The 18,676-nt window shown below is 41.2% G+C and overlaps 1 protein-coding gene across 2 annotated transcripts in view; it reads left to right on the plus strand.

The window, feature by feature from the left end:
* NBEAL2 (neurobeachin like 2) overlaps positions 1–10,414 on the plus strand; it is a 492,927-nt gene extending 482,513 nt beyond the window's left edge. For both annotated transcript variants that reach the window (XM_030196875.1, XM_030196883.1), the window contains 2 exons: positions 2,256–2,391; positions 5,152–10,414. In XM_030196875.1, coding sequence (XP_030052735.1) covers positions 2,256–2,391; positions 5,152–5,253 — 238 coding nt within the window. In that variant the 3' untranslated portion in view covers positions 5,254–10,414. The remainder of the gene's footprint in view (positions 1–2,255; positions 2,392–5,151) is intronic.
* The last annotated feature ends 8,262 nt before the right edge of the window (positions 10,415–18,676 follow it).

The following is an 18,676-nucleotide window of genomic DNA, read 5'->3' on the forward strand; positions in this document are numbered from 1 at the left end:
TGGCTTTCCTGGTTCTCAACCTGCTTCTTTAACCACTAGGCCGCCATGATGAATTATAAGACCTTACCTGATCGTGGTTGGAAGCTGCTGTCTTACTGGCTGCTCTAAATCTACACACTGGCAAACACCAAAGAATTACAATTCTGGGAGTCTTTACTTATTTTCTGTGGGACAACTTTTTCTTAAGAACATGGATGTTGGTAGTGACTAATTTTGTGTTATTAATTAGGGTATCTACAGTGGTGGAAATAAGTATTTGATCCCTTGCTGATTTTGTAAGTTTGCCCACTGACAAAGACATGAGCAGCCCATAATTGAAGGGTAGGTTATTGGTAACAGTGAGAGATAGCACATCACAAATTAAATCCGGAAAATCACATTGTGAAAAGTATATGAATTTATTTGCATTCTGCAGAGGGAAATAAGTATTTGATCCCCCACCAACCAGTAAGAGATCTGGCCCCTACAGACCAGGTAGATGCTCCAAATCAACTCGTTACCTGCATGACAGACAGCTGTCGGCAATGGTCACCTGTATGAAAGACACCTGTCCACAGACTCAGTGAATCAGTCAGACTCTAACCTCTACAAAATGGCCAAGAGCAAGGAGCTGTCTAAGGATGTCAGGGACAAGATCATACACCTGCACAAGGCTGGAATGGGCTACAAAACCATCAGTAAGACGCTGGGCGAGAAGGAGACAACTGTTGGTGCCATAGTAAGAAAATGGAAGAAGTACAAAATGACTGTCAATCGACAAAGATCTGGGGCTCCACGCAAAATCTCACCTCGTGGGGTATCCTTGATCATGAGGAAGGTTAGAAATCAGCCTACAACTACAAGGGGGGAACTTGTCAATGATCTCAAGGCAGCTGGGACCACTGTCACCACGAAAACCATTGGTAACACATTACGACATAACGGATTGCAATCCTGCAGTGCCCGCAAGGTCCCCCTGCTCCGGAAGGCACATGTGACGGCCCGTCTGAAGTTTGCCAGTGAACACCTGGATGATGCCGAGAGTGATTGGGAGAAGGTGCTGTGGTCAGATGAGACAAAAATTGAGCTCTTTGGCATGAACTCAACTCGCCGTGTTTGGAGGAAGAGAAATGCTGCCTATGACCCAAAGAACACCGTCCCCACTGTCAAGCATGGAGGTGGAAATGTTATGTTTTGGGGGTGTTTCTCTGCTAAGGGCACAGGACTACTTCACCGCATCAATGGGAGAATGGATGGGGCCATGTACCGTACAATTCTGAGTGACAACCTCCTTCCCTCCGCCAGGGCCTTAAAAATGGGTCGTGGCTGGGTCTTCCAGCACGACAATGACCCAAAACATACAGCCAAGGCAACAAAGGAGTGGCTCAGGAAGAAGCACATTAGGGTCATGGAGTGGCCTAGCCAGTCACCAGACCTTAATCCCATTGAAAACTTATGGAGGGAGCTGAAGCTGCGAGTTGCCAAGCGACAGCCCAGAACTCTTAATGATTTAGAGATGATCTGCAAAGAGGAGTGGACCAAAATTCCTCCTGACATGTGTGCAAACCTCATCATCAACTACAGAAGACGTCTGACCGCTGTGCTTGCCAACAAGGGTTTTGCCACAAGTATTAGGTCTTGTTTGCCAGAGGGATTAAATACTTATTTCCCTCTGCAGAATGCAAATAAATTCATATACTTTCCACAATGTGATTTTCCGGATTTAATTTGTGATGTGCTATCTCTCACTGTTACCAATAACCTACCCTTCAATTATGGGCTGCTCATGTCTTTGTCAGTGGGCAAACTTACAAAATCAGCAAGGGATCAAATACTTATTTCCACCACTGTACATCAGGAAGGGCATGTCCAGGTCAGGATGTTAAAAAATTTACCAAAAGCTCACTGAACGTGTAAAGTAATTATAGAATACGATGCAGTCCACCTAAATCTATACGCCGGGATTTGCACCAGGTTTTAATTGGTGTAAATGGGCGTACGCAGATTTAGGCGCAATGGTATTGACTAAGCATATTCTATATATGACACGCGTATCTTCTAGAATACGCTTAGGCAAAACTAAGTTCCACACAGATTTTCTTAGGCGTCATATATATAGAATCTGGCTCTTAACGCCTTTTAGGTGCACCTTACAGGCTTGCCCTTCACGTTTTTGTTTGTGAAGGCATCAGCCTGAGAAAACGGTTGTTTTATAAGATGTGTCTCCTTATCTCTATTATCATTAACACTTTTTTTTTTGTCTACTTTGTGACCAGCCTGAAGCCAGCGGTGTCTCCACTACCCATGAAAGTGCCGGTTCACTCTGTCTCAGTAACTAAAGAGAACAGCCACATCCTGGTGGGGCTGGATGATGGAAAGCTGATTGTGGTGGGAGCTGGCCAGCAGTCGGAGGTAAGCACTGGGAGGCTGAATCAAACCTCCAGCTAGATTTCAGGCGATCAGATGGGTTGGAACATGAGGCAGTGATCTATGCCCTTGTCTCATGGACTTAAGTGTTCAAAATTAGTTCTGTTGATTAATCACCATTAACACTTGCAATTAACACACAAGTTAATACCATTAACGCTGACCACTGTGAGCTTGGTATAATCCCCCGCCCCTATCCTTGGGTCTACCCTAAATAGTATGCTAATTTGTCGGTATATCATATAAATTTGAAACTTGTTAAGACAGGCAGGAACAATGCCCAGTCGGTCTTGCCCATACCAGTTCTGAGTTCAAAATGGCGGCTTCAACCTCCCACCACTGCCCAGTATTTAGCCTGCTACCCAGTTAGCTAACCAGCAACAGCTGTCCTAACGTTACCCAGTTAGCTAACCAGGCGACGGGCTGAATATCCCCACTATCAGTTAGTGCCACAGTGGTGAAAGGGGATATTCAGCAGCTCAGTCTGGGCAGCAATTAAAAATGTGATTAACTGCAATCAAAATTTTACTCATCTGATTAATCACAATTAAAATTTTTGATCGAACGGCAGCTGTACTGAAAATGTATTTTTTAGAAAGGACAAAAGACACACATCATTCCCAGAGAAAAATTCTTAATGCAGACACACAAGATGTCAGCTTCCAGATAGGGTTTAGTTTTGCTGCAAGCTGTGGATATTCCCAGATGAGGCAGTAACTGCCAGAGAAATGCTCTGGCCCAAGAGGATTCTGGTAGAGATCAGACCTCTAAATTCATATGAGAGGATGACTGACCAGAGTAGTTCATGTGAAAAGCCTCTTCATCCCCATCATCTGGTCCTCATCAAGGCTGAGAGTTTATCTTGGCTTCTGAGGAAGTTTCAGGTGCTGTAAAATCAATTTTATGTAGCACTTAATGAGTATGTACACTTGCCAAGGGTCCCACAGGGACTCCAAGTAATCCAGATATATCTCCACAGAAACATTTGGGGCTCTCTTGAGAGCAGTTCTGCAAATTGTTAAGCTCCTGTTGGTTTAGAAAAGGCCAGAGGTTTAGCCAGCATGGTGACTGTATTAATTTAAGTGTTGGTGCTTAAATTACTACACATCGCAGTGCTGAATCTACAGATATTGTGGTCACTGTGCTTTGGTAGGTCTAAACGAAATACAGGTTATGTGGATAGCAGCTGAATATCACCGCTAAACCCCAGATTCTGTATAGTGCTACTTAGGTTGCACGCACAACTTAATTAGTTAAGCCAGTCAGCACCGATCATTGTCTCTTAAGCAATTATTGACACTAATTGATATTAATTAGACTTTACATGCACAACTGTGTAAACGTATTCTGCTGATCTACACTTTAATAGGTCCAGATCTACTCCACACGTTAACCACACATATATATCAAAATGCTTTCAGAAATAATTAACGTCTCTTGCCTCAGTAGTGCATAATTGTCCCACAATGATTTCTTAGGGCAATCCTCATAGCACTAAATTCTTCATCGGCTTCCTTATTTCATTTATAAATATATGTTAAGTACTTATCTTCAAAACACTTTTCGGACTGGGGGCGTTACGCTGTCCGACACGCATGTTTCGCCATTAGGCTTTATCAAGGACTTCCCCCATACGCCGTTCTAGCGCCAGCTCAACCAATATGTCAAGGGAATGACTCCCGTCATAAACGTATTCTGCAACATGATGCGGAAATTCTAAGTCGAATAGTTGAAAAGGGGGCGTGGAATGGGCGGGTCGTGGGCGTTTCTAAAATCTATGCGTGTTGTTATAGAATACACCTGGTCTGCGCTTAATTTAGGCGTCGGCATTTACACCAGGTTTTACTGGGCGTAACTTCTTGCGACTAAATTTAGTTCTTTGGATGGGCACTGGGCATATTCTATAAAATTTGAGCATACTTTACAGAATAAACATAGGCATATTTTTGTTCCTCGTGGAATTTTCAGGCACCATATATAGAATCTAGCTCTAAGTGGTTTTTCAACCTGCCCTCACCTTGCCCCAAATCTGACCCCTTCTTACAGGGATAGAATCAGGCCATTCAGTCATGCTCTCAGCCCGATACAATCCATAGAATTGAAAATACATTGATAGCAAAGTTATACATTCACCAACTGCTGGTGGCTTATAACTTCATTCATTTGAACATCCAGCACACCTTTTTCTCTCTGTTATACTTACTTTTTTGTGATTTTGTTTTCACTTCATATTTTTGTATATTCTGATTGATTTATTTTTTTTATTTTACTGTACTACATTTCACGAGCACTTATATAAACCATTCTGAGCCTTTGGGTCAACAGGGTATATAAGATTTCCTATGTTGTGGTATGTTATACATAGTTTTGCTTACAGTTCCCTTGTTTTCCTGTGCTGAAGCAGTGAGATCCTGCAGGGAGGACTCAAGGATGCTGCTGTATTCCTTCTGTTCTTTATTTATAATGTTTATACCATTTTTATGATAAAATCATTCCAAATGGTTTACATCAGCAATAAAATAATTGAGAACGAAAAATGAGACAAGAGTAGAAAAAGATCAAAAAAGTATAGAAATTAAATACTGGAGAACAAAATGTCTTCAGCCTTCAAAATTAGTCTTAAGATGTTGTTTTTTGTTAGAAAAAATGGGATTCCTCCCCACAGTGATATTTAGTGGGATGGGGGAATTGATAATGGGGCAGTGGGCAAATGGCAGATGTCTTCACTCTACAATTTTTTTCCAGGTGCGAACAGGGCAGTTCACCAGAAGGCTGTGGGGCTCCCAACGCCGCATCTCCCAAGTGTCATCGGGAGAAACGGAGTACAACCCTTCTGAGACAAAGTAAGCAGACTGTCTTCACCAGTGATCTACTGAGAAGGTGAGGGGAGGCTCCTCGGGGGAGGAGCCTACAGTACCAGGAATTTCCTGATCTGAGAAGAGCAAAGGACGCCACCGTAGCTACACACTTTGCACTTGGTGGGCACCGCACTGTGACATTCAACTCACCTCTGTTCAGACCTTTGGCTGTCCTCATCTTCTGTCTCAGGGCCAGAATTTAAAGCACATTGTTATGCCACTATTGAATTGAAAGGGAAATTACTCTTTTGGCATCCCCAGGACAGTCCAAGAGAGTCACCGATTTCAGTGCCTGGGAAGCAACGATGCGGGAGGAAAAATGCCAGGCATAAATCTGGAGTCGTCAGTTTCCAATGTCTTTGCTTATTTCTCCTCGTCTTTCCCAAGTGGAGCTGAGGAGGAGGAATCCTTTGGCCTTACAACGGAAGAAAGTTGGAAAAAGTGGCACATTGAATGGATACAAACCTCTGCTTACATGGGGTGGGAATTTTAAAAGGAGAAAAGAAACCGATGTACAAATCAACCTTTCTCTGTTATCTCAAGCTGTTGCACTACGGAGAGAGTTGTACCAAAACCAAGGAGGGAAAGAAGAAAAAAAAAACAGAATCCTGTGAGGAGGGTGGAGGCAAGTCCACTTTCCTTCGAGCTTTAATACGTTTGCGTGCTGTTACGTATGTTATGAGAGAGAGAGAGAGATGCTCTAAAGGGAATCACATAGGAAATTACTGCAGTGCAGTATCATGCTGTGTGAAGACTCCATGCTGGCCCCATGGTGAGATTCCCATTGCCTCTCCCCCCAAGTCTGTCTTTGCACTAGCATTACAAGCCTCCGCCCTCGGAACGAGAAATATGCCTTCTGCTGAGATTCCCTCAAATGAGATGTGGGAATGTACCCTACTCTGTAAACTAGTACTGTATGTATATGTGTATTGAGCTTAGGGCCCCTCGGTGGCAAGGAGCCCGTTATTTAGATACAGAGTATAATAAGCTTTTTGTAAAATAAATGCTAGAATGAGTGCTAGAGCAGATGTAAATGACTCTGGAAAAGTGGACTCTCTGCTACACAAGCGTATGGTGATGGGTTTCAGGAAAGGCAGGCTTTGTCATCTGTTAAAAACATGATTCAGTTGTTTGGGGAAGGGATTTAAAATGTGATTTTTAAACTGATGTAACAAAGGGGTGAATAGTGGAAATGTCTTTGTTTCTATAAAGCTTTATTCTGGAAATTTTGTCCACAGGCACCACTTTAAGGTGATTTGTACTATTGATAACAAAAGTTTTATATAATATGCTACAAAAACAAAATCCCCACAAAAGCAAACCAAACTTTGCTGGCTTTTGCTGTCTTTGCCTCATTGAAACGTCGATACAGCCTGCATTTATTTTCAGACATGCACAGCATTGGGTAAAAGACAGCTCTTGTTGTGAAAATTCAGGGTGGGTAAGTACCTGGCCAAATAAATGCCTGGTTAAGATTGTTATCATCTCCCAGGTCAGTCCAGAGAAGCTGATTCAATCCTGGGTTTTCCTCAATGCAAAAATCTGAACTACAACTCCATGCGTGCAGTGAGATTAAACCAGAAAGGATCCAGCTATTCACCTGACCTTAGGTGAGGTGGCAGCTCCAACCCTAGTCTGGGCCTAGCTTTTATGAGAAGAGCTTACCGTATCTGAGGTGACTGGAAACTGGCATTGATGTCACTTCCTGCTGAGAGGATGGACATCTTGTCTTCCCTTTCTGCTGTTGATCTCAGTAGCCATGGGGAATCTTCTGGTTAAGCTGGCACTGGGCCTTTTTGAGTTGGATCCTTCTTAGGTTGCTGAGGTGGGCTCTTTTCCAACCACCTTGCCTTTTAGGTGAGTACAGGACTTTGAATGAGAGTTTCAGCATGGTAGGGAGAAGGCAGGATTCACACATGGTCAGGGTATGATTGTGTAATTCAGATAAAGCGATAGTTGCTGAAAACTAAGCAGCTTTTCCATTTTGCTAGATATGCAGGTGCAAGCAGTGCCTCATGCCTGTCTGTACTTGACCCTGGAAAGCAGCAACTGATTTTCAGCAGGTTCCCAACACTCAGGATGTCCGATTATTTATTTCTCTGCCCTCTTTAATGTTAAAGCATCTTGGGTGCCTGCTACTCATTGCGACACTGACAAAACTGTTCTAGTCTCAGGGAAAGGCATAAATCCAGAAGAAACAGCTTCATGCATTCAGGGGCACAGTAGTGCTCACTCTGCACAGGAATAAATGAACCCCGCCCCAAAGTTTGTGACAGAAAAACATCTCAACTTTCTTTTCTCTTGAAGGGTTAAATAGCATGGAAGTCCAAAATAGTCTTTCAGAAGAAGTTGAGACCAGCAGCAAGGGCTGTGAAGTTGGCACAATAGTTTTACCTCTAATCATAAGCACTTCGGGAGGCCTAGTGTTTTAAAAACCCAAGTGAAATGGAAAAAAGCTGCCATTCCTACAGGAAGCTTCAGGGTTTTATAGAATTTAGGCAGTTTCCGTTTCTCTGCCAATACAAAAGGCTCTGGCAGCAGACTCACCCACGATGGTATATAAGAGAAGGATGAAGTCCCCACGTGGAGAAAAGCAGTGAGGTGAGTGAATTAATAAAGACAAGCCAGTTGTCAAACCAAGAAAGCTTTCATCCTTAGTACAACACAGCTGTGTTTTAGCAAACAATGCCTGCATCAGGAGTCATGCAATTCTATGATCAATTTTTTTTTTAAAGTTATATTATTAAATTAATCAAAACATGTGTAAAGAAAATAACTAAGAATTTAGAAAAAAAAAAGCAAATAAATTACATTTGTTTATTTGTCTATTGAATGTTTATAACCATATATTTTTGTATTTTTTTCCTTTTATTCTGATAGAATGTCATTGCTCCTTTTGAATGATATGTCGTTTGTTTGTTTGTTTATTTGTTTGTTCTTTTAGAGTTCTTAGTTATTTGATTTAGGAAAGTTTTTTTTTTTTACGTATATTTTGATTATTTATAAAACCTTTCTTAATTGTTTATAGACTTGCATGACGCCTGACGCAGGCATTGTTGGCTGAAACACAGCAGTGTCGAGTCTGTTTTCTGGGCCACGGACCCAGATTCATATTACTAAGGATTAAAGCTTTCTTAGTTTGACAATTGGCTTGTCTTTAGTGATTCACTCACCTCACTACTATATCCAGCAGTCACCCACACCATACAAGTGACCTCTGTTAGTCCTCTATAGCTTGTATTAAAGAAAGACCAAGACTTTCATTTTGGGAAATATGTTAAGGCCTTGGCTGCTTTGTCTCTTTACCTGCTCCATCGCAAAGTCCCATGTACAACATTTTGTAAACATCTTCACACCCTTGTACATTTTTCCATGTTCTGCTTTCTAAGAATACAAATCAAAATGCGTTAAAGTAGGCGTTTGTTTCCCTGATCTACACAACATACTTTATCTTTATGATAAAACATTAACATAAGTCTTCAAAAAAACCTCGACTTCCTAAGTTTTCATAGCCCTGAACTCAATACTTGGTGGAAGCCTCTTTTGCAGCAATAACGTCTATGGGTTGTTGAAGAGAAGTGTCTACCAACTTTGCACGGTGGGATGGTGCACCTTTTGCCCATTCTTCTTAGCAGAATAGCTCAGGTTCTTTCAGGTTGGCTGGGTATTTCCTGTGGGACTGCCCTCTTCAAGTTTCGCTACACCTTTGGACATTTTACTTTTCTGGCTGGGCCACTCCATTGTTGCTTTTGCTTTGTGCTCAGTCTCAGTGCTACGCACGCATATATACCTGATTTACGCTAGCATTCTGCAACGGAACCCTACTTTCCTCTATAGAATAGTTTCTACCCGATGTCGTGTTGTAGAATTGCCCCAGTTGTCTCTCGGGAATCAAATGTCGATCATATTTACAGGTCAGTTTAAAAAAGTAAGTGCCCTAGACCCTGGTTCAGAGTGAGCATTGCATTCTGTGCCCCTCTGATATGTTTTCATAGAAGCAGTCTCCTGTTGCAATAAACTTGTCAGAGTTCAATAGTTAATGGCCGCATTGAGCCGAGCTTTTCCATTGCATCTATAAATGTGAAAAGACAGTTGACAGTGACATCCTAATGGAATGCAAAGAAAGTTACTCTTGAGTTATTTTACATTTTGATTTATATGTAAAAGTGCTTGTGTATTATCCCCTTCTACAGGTGCCTTGTCCTGCTTCAGACATACATGGAAGCAGAACTTCCTTTTCCTGATTAGCACATAGTTGACTAGAAGTTCTCTGCCCATTGTGTTGTCATTCTGTGAAAGTTGTCTCCACCTAGTGATCAAGAGGAGGATGGAGGAAAGTAATTATTTTTCTTCCCAGACTTTCCCTACTCCCCCCCCCCCACCCCCAACCTATGGCAATTGTCTAAAATGCCTAGATAACCACTTTCACACATCAGCATAGTCACCAATATCCTTTTCCTCTGAAGTTTTGTCTAGTTTGCTTTTGAAGTAGTCTTTCCAGGAAAAACTGATATTTTAAACTTTTTTTTGTTTGTTTTGTTTTAAAGAATGAAACTGAAATTGAAGCAACTGCTTTGTACAGCTGGGGGATAGTGGTTATCGCAGTAGCGGTGGTATAGGTAAATAACGGCAGGGTTGAGCATGAGAGAGGGTGGAGCTGGTGGTATTACCTCTTAACAGACTGTCCCTTGTCAGCATTCTGGGCCTAGCTCAGCATTAATCATCAATAGTAGTAATAATTTAATGTGGTAAAGTAAGCTGATGAGAGGGTGGTATTTTCCACAGTAACTAATATCTCCATAGGGCCTAAAGGAAGAGCAAATTTTGCTGCTGAGGAACCCTCACCCTATCTCCCACTGTACTGCACAACCTAGCAAGGGATGGGGGGAGGGGAGACAAAAAAATTGACAGGCCCATGTCTGAGTGCTTGCCTTGGTGAAAACATTGTTTTTAAATTATTTTGATAGCAGAGATGAACATCCAACCCACTAATTATGCCTTAAACTTGAAGATCTGTTGCCTTACTTTGTATATTCATTGTCCTCTTGGTTTTGTTATCATGTATGGTATATGTGGTTTGTGAAAATAAAACAGAAAAAAAATGAAATGGATAAATACCTTTTGTAATAAAGACTATGCCTTGCTTTTTGCTTTCCTTGTGTGCTTTTGTTTCTCTCCCCTTGGCTGATACATTACACCCAATGAATAAAAGATAAATGCAAAATTACAGAATGCACTGGGGAGTTTCCAGGAACTGTGTCTGTTGGGGGAAATTTATGCATTTATTTATATATGTTCAATTGTTCATCTTTCAGCCTCAAAGCAGTGTGCATAGTTAAATATTATTATTACAAAATTACATGTTAAGATAAACTAAGCTTTTACTCACAATTTTCGGACAGCCTGAAAATTCTCGGAGTTACAATTGACCGAAATCTCACACTAGACTGTCATCCGAAAAATACAACTAAGAAAATGTTCCATTGAATGTGGAAACTCAAAAGAGTAAAACCTTTCTTCCCAAGGGAAATATTCCGCAGCCTAGTACAATCAATGGTGCTAAGCCACCTAGATTATTGCAATGCCATCTTCACCGGATGCAAAGAACAAATCATTAAGAAACTCCAAACTGCCCAAAACACAGCAGCCAGACTCATATTCAGAAAAGCGAAATACGAAAGCGCCAAACCCCTAAGAGAAAATCTACACTGGATCCCACTAAAAGAATGAATTGCGTTCAAAGTCTGCACCCTGGTCCACAAAATCGTTCATGGTGAAGCCCCGATCTACATGTCAGACCTCGTAGATTTGCCAACCAGGAACACAAAAGGATCAGCACGCACATTCTTGAATCTCCATTACCCCAGTTGTAAAGGACTCAAATATAAATCAATTTATGCATCCAGCTTCTCCTACATGAGCACAAAACTATGGAACGCACTGCCAAATGTCATAAAAACAACGCATGACCTAACAATATTCCAAAAACTACTGAAAACCAATCTGTTCAAAAAGGCATACCACAATGATCCAGCCTAAATACTAGACAATGAAATTCTACCAAAACTAAAGGTAATCAATAGAAATCAAACAAAATAAAACATGGAAAAGAAAATAAGATGATACCTTTTTTATTGGACATAATACATTTCTTGATTAGCTTTTGAAGGTTGCCCTTCTTCGTCAGATCGGAAATAAGCAAATGTGGTATATGACAGTATATATAAGTAAAACATCCAAGCATTTCAGAGATAGTCTAACAGGGTGGGGGTGGATAGGTGAGAGGAGGGTGATAAACAGAGCAATACAACTTTATGGTTTATAATGGGCTAGAAAACCCAGATCTTTGTTAAGTCCTGTCTGTTGGGTGTCAAAATATTACTACTACTACTACTATTTAGCATTTCTATAGCGCTACAAGGCATACGCAGCGCTGCACAAACATAGAAGAAAGTCCCTGCTCAAAGAGCTTACAATCTAATAGACAAAAAATAAATAAAGTAAGCAAATCAAATCAATTAATGTGAATGGGAAGGAAGAGAGGAGGGTAGGTGGAGGCGAGTGGTTACAAGTGGTTACGAGTCAAAAGCAATGTTAAAGAGGTGGGCTTTCAGTCTAGATTTAAAGGTGGCCAAGGATGGGGCAAGACGTAGGGGCTCAGGAAGTTTATTCCAGGCGTAGGGTGCAGCGAGACAGAAGGCGCGAAGTCTGGAGTTGGCAGTAGTGGAGAAGGGAACAGATAAGAAGGATTTATCCATGGAGCGGACTTCAAAGATCTTACGTTCCTGTATTGTTTTAAAGTTACCTTTCAGCATTCTTACTATGAAGTCATTGGTACAGTGATCTGGTTTTGTAAAGTGCTGACCCACAGGGGTGGGAACCAAGCTGGCACCAGTATTCTTCATGTGATGTCTATGTAGATTAAATCTTGTCTTTAGCATCTGGCCTGTTTCTCCAATACAGCATCCTTCGTTACACTTTTTACACTGAATGATGTATACCACATTGGAAGATGAGCATGTGAAATATTCCTTTATGTTGAATATTTTTCCTTTGTGAATGACTGTGGGGTCCTGTGAAATGTTTTGGCATAGCTTGCAGCTGGATATATTGCAAGGATGTGTGCCATTCTCTTCTTTTTGAGTCTGTGTTGGGCGCTTACTTCTGATTAGCTTGTGTTTTAAGTTGGGTGGCTGTGGGGATGGGAATATCTCTTTCAGTAATTCATCCTCCTGGAGTAGAGGCTGAAGAACTTTTATGATTTTTCTTAATTTTTCCAGCTCTGGGTTGTATATCACTATAAGGGGGATTCTGTCTGTGGCTTTTTTTTCTTTGTATTGTAGCAGATTTTCCCTGGGTGTTTTGAGGGAGGAGGCAATATTTTTGGAGATTATTTTGGGGTTGTAGCCTTTCCGATCGAAGGATGCAGTCAGGATTTCAAGATGTCTGTCTCTGTCCCTTGGGTCAGAGCAGATACGGTGGTATCTTGTGGCTTGGCTGTAAATAATGGATCTCTTTGTATGTGAAGGGTGGAAGCTGGAGTTGTGGAGGTAGCTGCATCTGTCTGTGCGTTTCTTGTATATAGATCTTTGTATATAGCCATCACTGATTGAGACCGTGGTGTCCAAAAAATTGACTTTTTCTGGGGAGTAGTCAATTTTGAATCTGATTGTAGGGTGGTATGTATTGAAGGAATAGTAAAATTGTTTCCGAGTTTCTTCCCCCTCTTTCTACCCACCCCCACCCTGTTAGACTATCAATGAAATGCTTGGATTTTTTTTCTTATATATACCGTCATCTACCACATTTGCTTATTTCCGATCTGACGAAGAAGAGCAACCTTCGAAAGCTAATCAAGAAATGTATTAAGTTATGTCCAATAAAAAAGGTATCATCGTATTTTCTTTTCCATGTTTTATTTTGTTTGATTTCTATTGATTAACTTTATAAGTGGACTAACATGGCTACCACACCTCTCTACCAAAACTAAACAAAGCCGAACTTCCTACACCAGACTACCTCACCTACGCGGACACGCGTAACGCGTTATGTACTACCACTTTATTCCCATGCCGGAAATGAACTTTCTATATTTGACTATCTAACCTACCCTATAATTTACTCTATCATCTATAAACTCTAATGCAATACCACCTTGTAATCTACTCTATCATTTACAAACTTTAATGCTATACCACTTTGTATTTATCAGATCTGGAAATGGCGTTTGTCACTACGGAATAATGTAAGCCACATTGAGCCTGCTAATAGGTGGGAAAATGTGGGATACAAATGCAATAAATAAACAAATTAAGTTAATAGAGGAATTCCAGTGTCAACATAAATCACTTAACTAATCCTATCTAGGCATAGTTAAAACTTTTTTCAGAATAAATGAACATTCACAAGGTGAAGTTCCTTAGCAATGAGACTAGATATAGTTGCACCAGAAAACGTTTATGTTCTAGTGCAGGTTGAGTGTCACTCCTTAATTACATGGTAAATGGCAGCAAATAAAGAACAATATGGTACTTCAATCTACCCAGAAAGGTGGCTAGGGCTGTATCTGCTGCTCCATGCAGGATTCCACCCCTCCCCCTTTATCTTTAGGGTTTTAACTGCCATTCTGTAGGTTACCTCTCCCCCCCCCCTGCCACTTTTTTCCAAGTGTGAAAGTCATTTGTTTTTTGATTTGAGTGGAATTGCTCTATACTTTCATTCCATCCCCTTGCCATATAGGGATTCTCTGTGTTTACGTAACATAAGAACATAAGTGTTACCATACTGACCAAAGGACCATCAAGGCCAGTATCGTGTTTCCAGCAGTGGGCAATCCAGGTCACAAGTACCTGGCAGGATCCCAAAAGAGTAAAACAGATTTTATGCTGCTTATCCTAGAAATACAATTCTGAACAAGAATTGTGTATCAGAAATACCCAATTGTAAGTTTGAAAAACTTTAGCAATAAATTCTACCACCGAGTGTTTTGTATATCCTAGAAATAAACAGTGGATTTTCCCAAGTCCATTTTAATAATAGCTTATAGACTTTTCTTTTAGGAAAGTATCCAAACCTTTTTTTAAACCCTGATAAGCTAACTGCTTTTATCACATTCTCTGGCAATGAATTCCAGAGTTTAATTATACTGAGTGAAGAAATATTTTTTCCAATTTTTTTAAACTTTACTACTGCTTAGCTTTATTACATGCCCCCTAGTCCTAGTATTTTTGGAAAGGGTGAACAAGCGATTCACGTCTACCCATTCCACTATACGCAGTATTTTATAGACTTCTAACATATCTCCCCTCAGCTGACTCTTCTCCAACCCTAGCCGCTTTAGCCTTTCCTCATAGGGAAGTTGCCCTTCTCTATACCTTTTCTAATTCCGCTATATCTTTTTTTGAGATGCGGTGACCAGAATTGCACACAGTATTTGAGATGCGGTCGCACCATGAAAAGATACAAAGGCATTATAACATTCTCATTTTGTTTTCCATTCCTTTCCTAATAATTCCTAAATTCTATGTGCTTTCTTAGCCGCCACTGCACACTGAGCAGAGGGTTTCAACTTATCAACAATGATGACATCTAGATTCTTTTCCTGGTCAGTGACTCCTAATGTGAAACCTTGCATCACATAACTATAGTTTGGGTTCCTCTTTTCCACATGCATCACATTTCACTTGCTCACATCAAATGTCATCTGCCATTTGGATTCCCAGTCTCATAAGGTCTTCTTGCAATTTTTCACAATCCTCTTGCGATTTAACAACTTTTAATAACTTTGTGCCATCAGCAAATTGAATTGAAGGTTAGAACGAGCGTGGAATAAAAAGAAAGACGACCCCACACTTAACGCCTGGAAACAACTTCGAAGAAAATATAAATATACCATAAGACAAACCAAAAGAATATATTACAAAAATGAAATTGGACCAAACTACAAGGACATACATAAACTCTTCCAACTCGTGAATAAACTAATAGACACAAACAACAGCAAAGACACACCAGGAGCCGATAGCCTCGCGAAGTACTTCAAGGAGAAAATCGTACAACTGCGACTCAAAATACCTGCCAACCCCATTGAATACGCTGTATTCCTAGACTGTCTGGACCCAGACCCTGGAGTATACCCAGCAGATAGAACTTGGACCGAATTCGAGATACTATCGGAGGATTTCATCTCCCAAACGGTTAAAAGATTCGCCAAATCTCATTGCAAACTAGACATATGCCCAAACAACCTTATGACATTGGCCCCTCAACAGTTTATAATAGACCTAACGAAACACGTAAACTTTATGCTACAAAATGGACTCTTCCCGAAGGAGAAAGGAAACATTCTACTCACCCCCATACCCAAAGATGCAAAGAAAAATGCTAGTGAACTAACCAACTATAGACCAGTAGCATCCATTCCCTTAATAACCAAAATGACAGAAGGGATGGTGACCAAACAACTCACAAACTACTTAAACAAGTTCTCAATATTACACGACTCCCAGTCAGGATTTCGGTCTAACCACAGTACTGAAACAGTACTAGTTACGCTCACGACTAAATTCAAACAAATGATTGCAACCGGCAAGAACATACTACTTCTACAATTCGACATGTCTAGCGCCTTTGACATGGTTGATCACGGAATTCTACTATACATCCTCGAATACTTCAGTATCGGAGGCAATGTTCTCAATTGGTTCAAGGGGTTCCTAACCACACGCTCATATCAAGTGACATCAAATTCGATTACATCAGCCACATGGACACCCAAATGCGGAGTCCCACAGGGATCCTCCCTTTTACCAACCTTATTCAACCTAATGATGATACCCTTGGCCAAACTACTATCAAACCAAAACCTCAACCCATACATATACGCTGATGATGTAACGATCTACATGGGGTAAAACAAACAGTGGATCCAACAAAAAGTCCTCTCACAATGAGTGTCTTCCTAAACAAGGTCTTTATTCACAATGGCACAACTGACCCGACACGTGACGTGTTTCGGCCGTGAGGCCTGCGTCAGGGGTCTATAAAATAATGTACATGAAAACACAAATATAATTAAAAACATAATCACACCATAAAAACTCCAAATGACATTTTGAACATATCAAACCATAAAAGCTCAAAATGGCATTTTGAGTTTTTATGGTTTGATATGTTCAAAATGTCATTTGGAGTTTTTATGGTGTGATTATGTTTTTAATTATATTTGTGTTTTCATGTACATTATTTTATAGACCCCTGACGCAGGCCTCACGGCCGAAACACGTCACGTGTCGGGTCAGTTGTGCCATTGTGAATAAAGACCTTGTTCAGGAAGACATTCATTGTGAGAGGACTTTTTGTTGGATCCACTGTTTGTTTTACCCTATTGGTTTTCCTGTGGAGAGCTCACCTTCTGTGGGTGTTTGTAACGATCTACATCCCATTTAAACAAGACTTAAAGGAAATTTCCAACGACATCAACCAAAGTCTACATATCATGCATTCATGGGCAGATGCATTCCAGCTGAAACTTAATGCAGAAAAAACCCAATGCCTAATACTCACCTCTCAACACAAAATGAACAAATATACCACCATCAACACACCAAAACTGAACCTACCAATTTTGGACACCCTAAAAATTATTGGAGTTACCATTGATCGGCACCTAACACTTGAAATTCACGCGAAAAACACAACCAAAAAGATGTTCCACTCAATGTGGAAATTAAAAAGAGTAAGACCATTCTTCCCAAGGACCGTCTTCCGTAATCTGGTACAATCATTGGTACTCAGTCATCTAGACTACTGTAATGCACTCTACGCTGGCTGCAAAGCGCAAATACTCAAAAAACTCCAGACAGCCCAGAACACAGCAGCCAGACTCATATTTGGAAAATCAAAATATGAAAGTGCTAAACCTCTACGTGAGAAGCTACACTGGCTCCCACTCAAAGAACGCATCGCGTTCAAGGTGTGTACCCTAGTTCACAAAGAGGGGCATAATCAAATGGCACCGGCGAAATCGATTGCCGGTGATCTATTTTGGCGGCGCCGCAACAGCTGGCCGGAACTGTATTATCGAAAAAGATGGCCGGCCAACTTTTGTTTCGATAATACGGTTGGGGCCGGCCAAATGCCACAGATCGCCGGGTTTGAGATGGCCGACTTTGTTTTTCAGCGATAATGGAAACTGGAACCGGCCATCTCAAACCCGGCCAAATCCAAGGCATTTGGCCGTGGGAGGGGCCAGCATTCGTAGTGCACTGGTACTTCTGGATGTTTAGATCTTGCTGATCAGTTATGTTATGACTTACTTGTTCAGGAGTGCTGTATTTTGTGATACTGTTTTGAGAAATGTTCAAGAAAGACTTCATACAAATGAAAAAAGTCCCTGCCGTGCATTTTCCCTTGATGGCCGTCCCTGACGTGCACTTCCCTTAATAGCCATCTTTCTCTTGATGGCCGTCTTTCTCTTTCTCTCCGAAAGTGCACTTCTCTTAATGGCCCTCTTTCTCCCTGAACAGAGAAATCAAAAGTTTTTGCACACTGCTTTTTTTGTAGTAATAGTGGGATTTGAACCAGCCACCTCTGCATTACAAGACCAGTGATGTAACCACTTGGCCACAGCTCCACTTACTTGGGTGTCCCTCCCTTTTGATTATACCCCTCCAGGTCTCTCTCAGCCACTCACAGACAGCTTAACGCACTGTGATTGGCTGAGAGAGACCTGAAGGGGTATAATCAAAAGGGAGGGACAGCCAAGTAAGTGGAGCTGTGGCCAAGTGGTTACATCATGGCTCTTGTAATGCAGCAGTGGCTGGTTCAAATTCCACTGTTACTACTAAAAAAAAACTGTTTTGATTTCCCTGTTTGGGGAGAAAGCCGGCCATTAAGAGAAGTGCACTTTCGGAGAGAAAGACAGCTATTAAGGGAAAATGAATGGCAGGGACTTTTTTAATTTGTATGAAGTCTTTCTTGAACATTTCTCAAAACAGTATCACAAAATACAGCACTCCAGAACAAGTAAGTCATAACATAACTGATCAGCAAGATCCTTTTTTTTTTTATGAGCTGGCCGACTGGCTTCCCCTCCTAGGAAGGAAATGTTTTAAAGTTTTTTTTGGGTGGGAGGGGGTTGGTGACCACAGGAGGAGTATGGGGAGGTCATCCCCGAGTCCTTCCGGTGGTCATCTGGTCAGTTTGGGCAACTTGTTGAGACTTGGTCGTGAAAATAAATAGACCAAGTAAAACTGGCCAAATGCTCGTCATCGCCAGTTTTCTTCTTTCCATTATCAGCTGAAGCCGGCCATCTCGTAAGCACGCCCACATCCCGCCTTCACTACCCTGCCGACACGCCCCCTTGAAGTTTAGCCACCTCTGTGACGGAATGCTGGCGAGTGTGTCCAAAA

The sequence above is a fragment of the Microcaecilia unicolor genome, chromosome 1 (assembly GCF_901765095.1).
Source record: "Microcaecilia unicolor chromosome 1, aMicUni1.1, whole genome shotgun sequence".
Classification (NCBI taxonomy): Eukaryota; Metazoa; Chordata; class Amphibia; order Gymnophiona; family Siphonopidae; genus Microcaecilia; species Microcaecilia unicolor.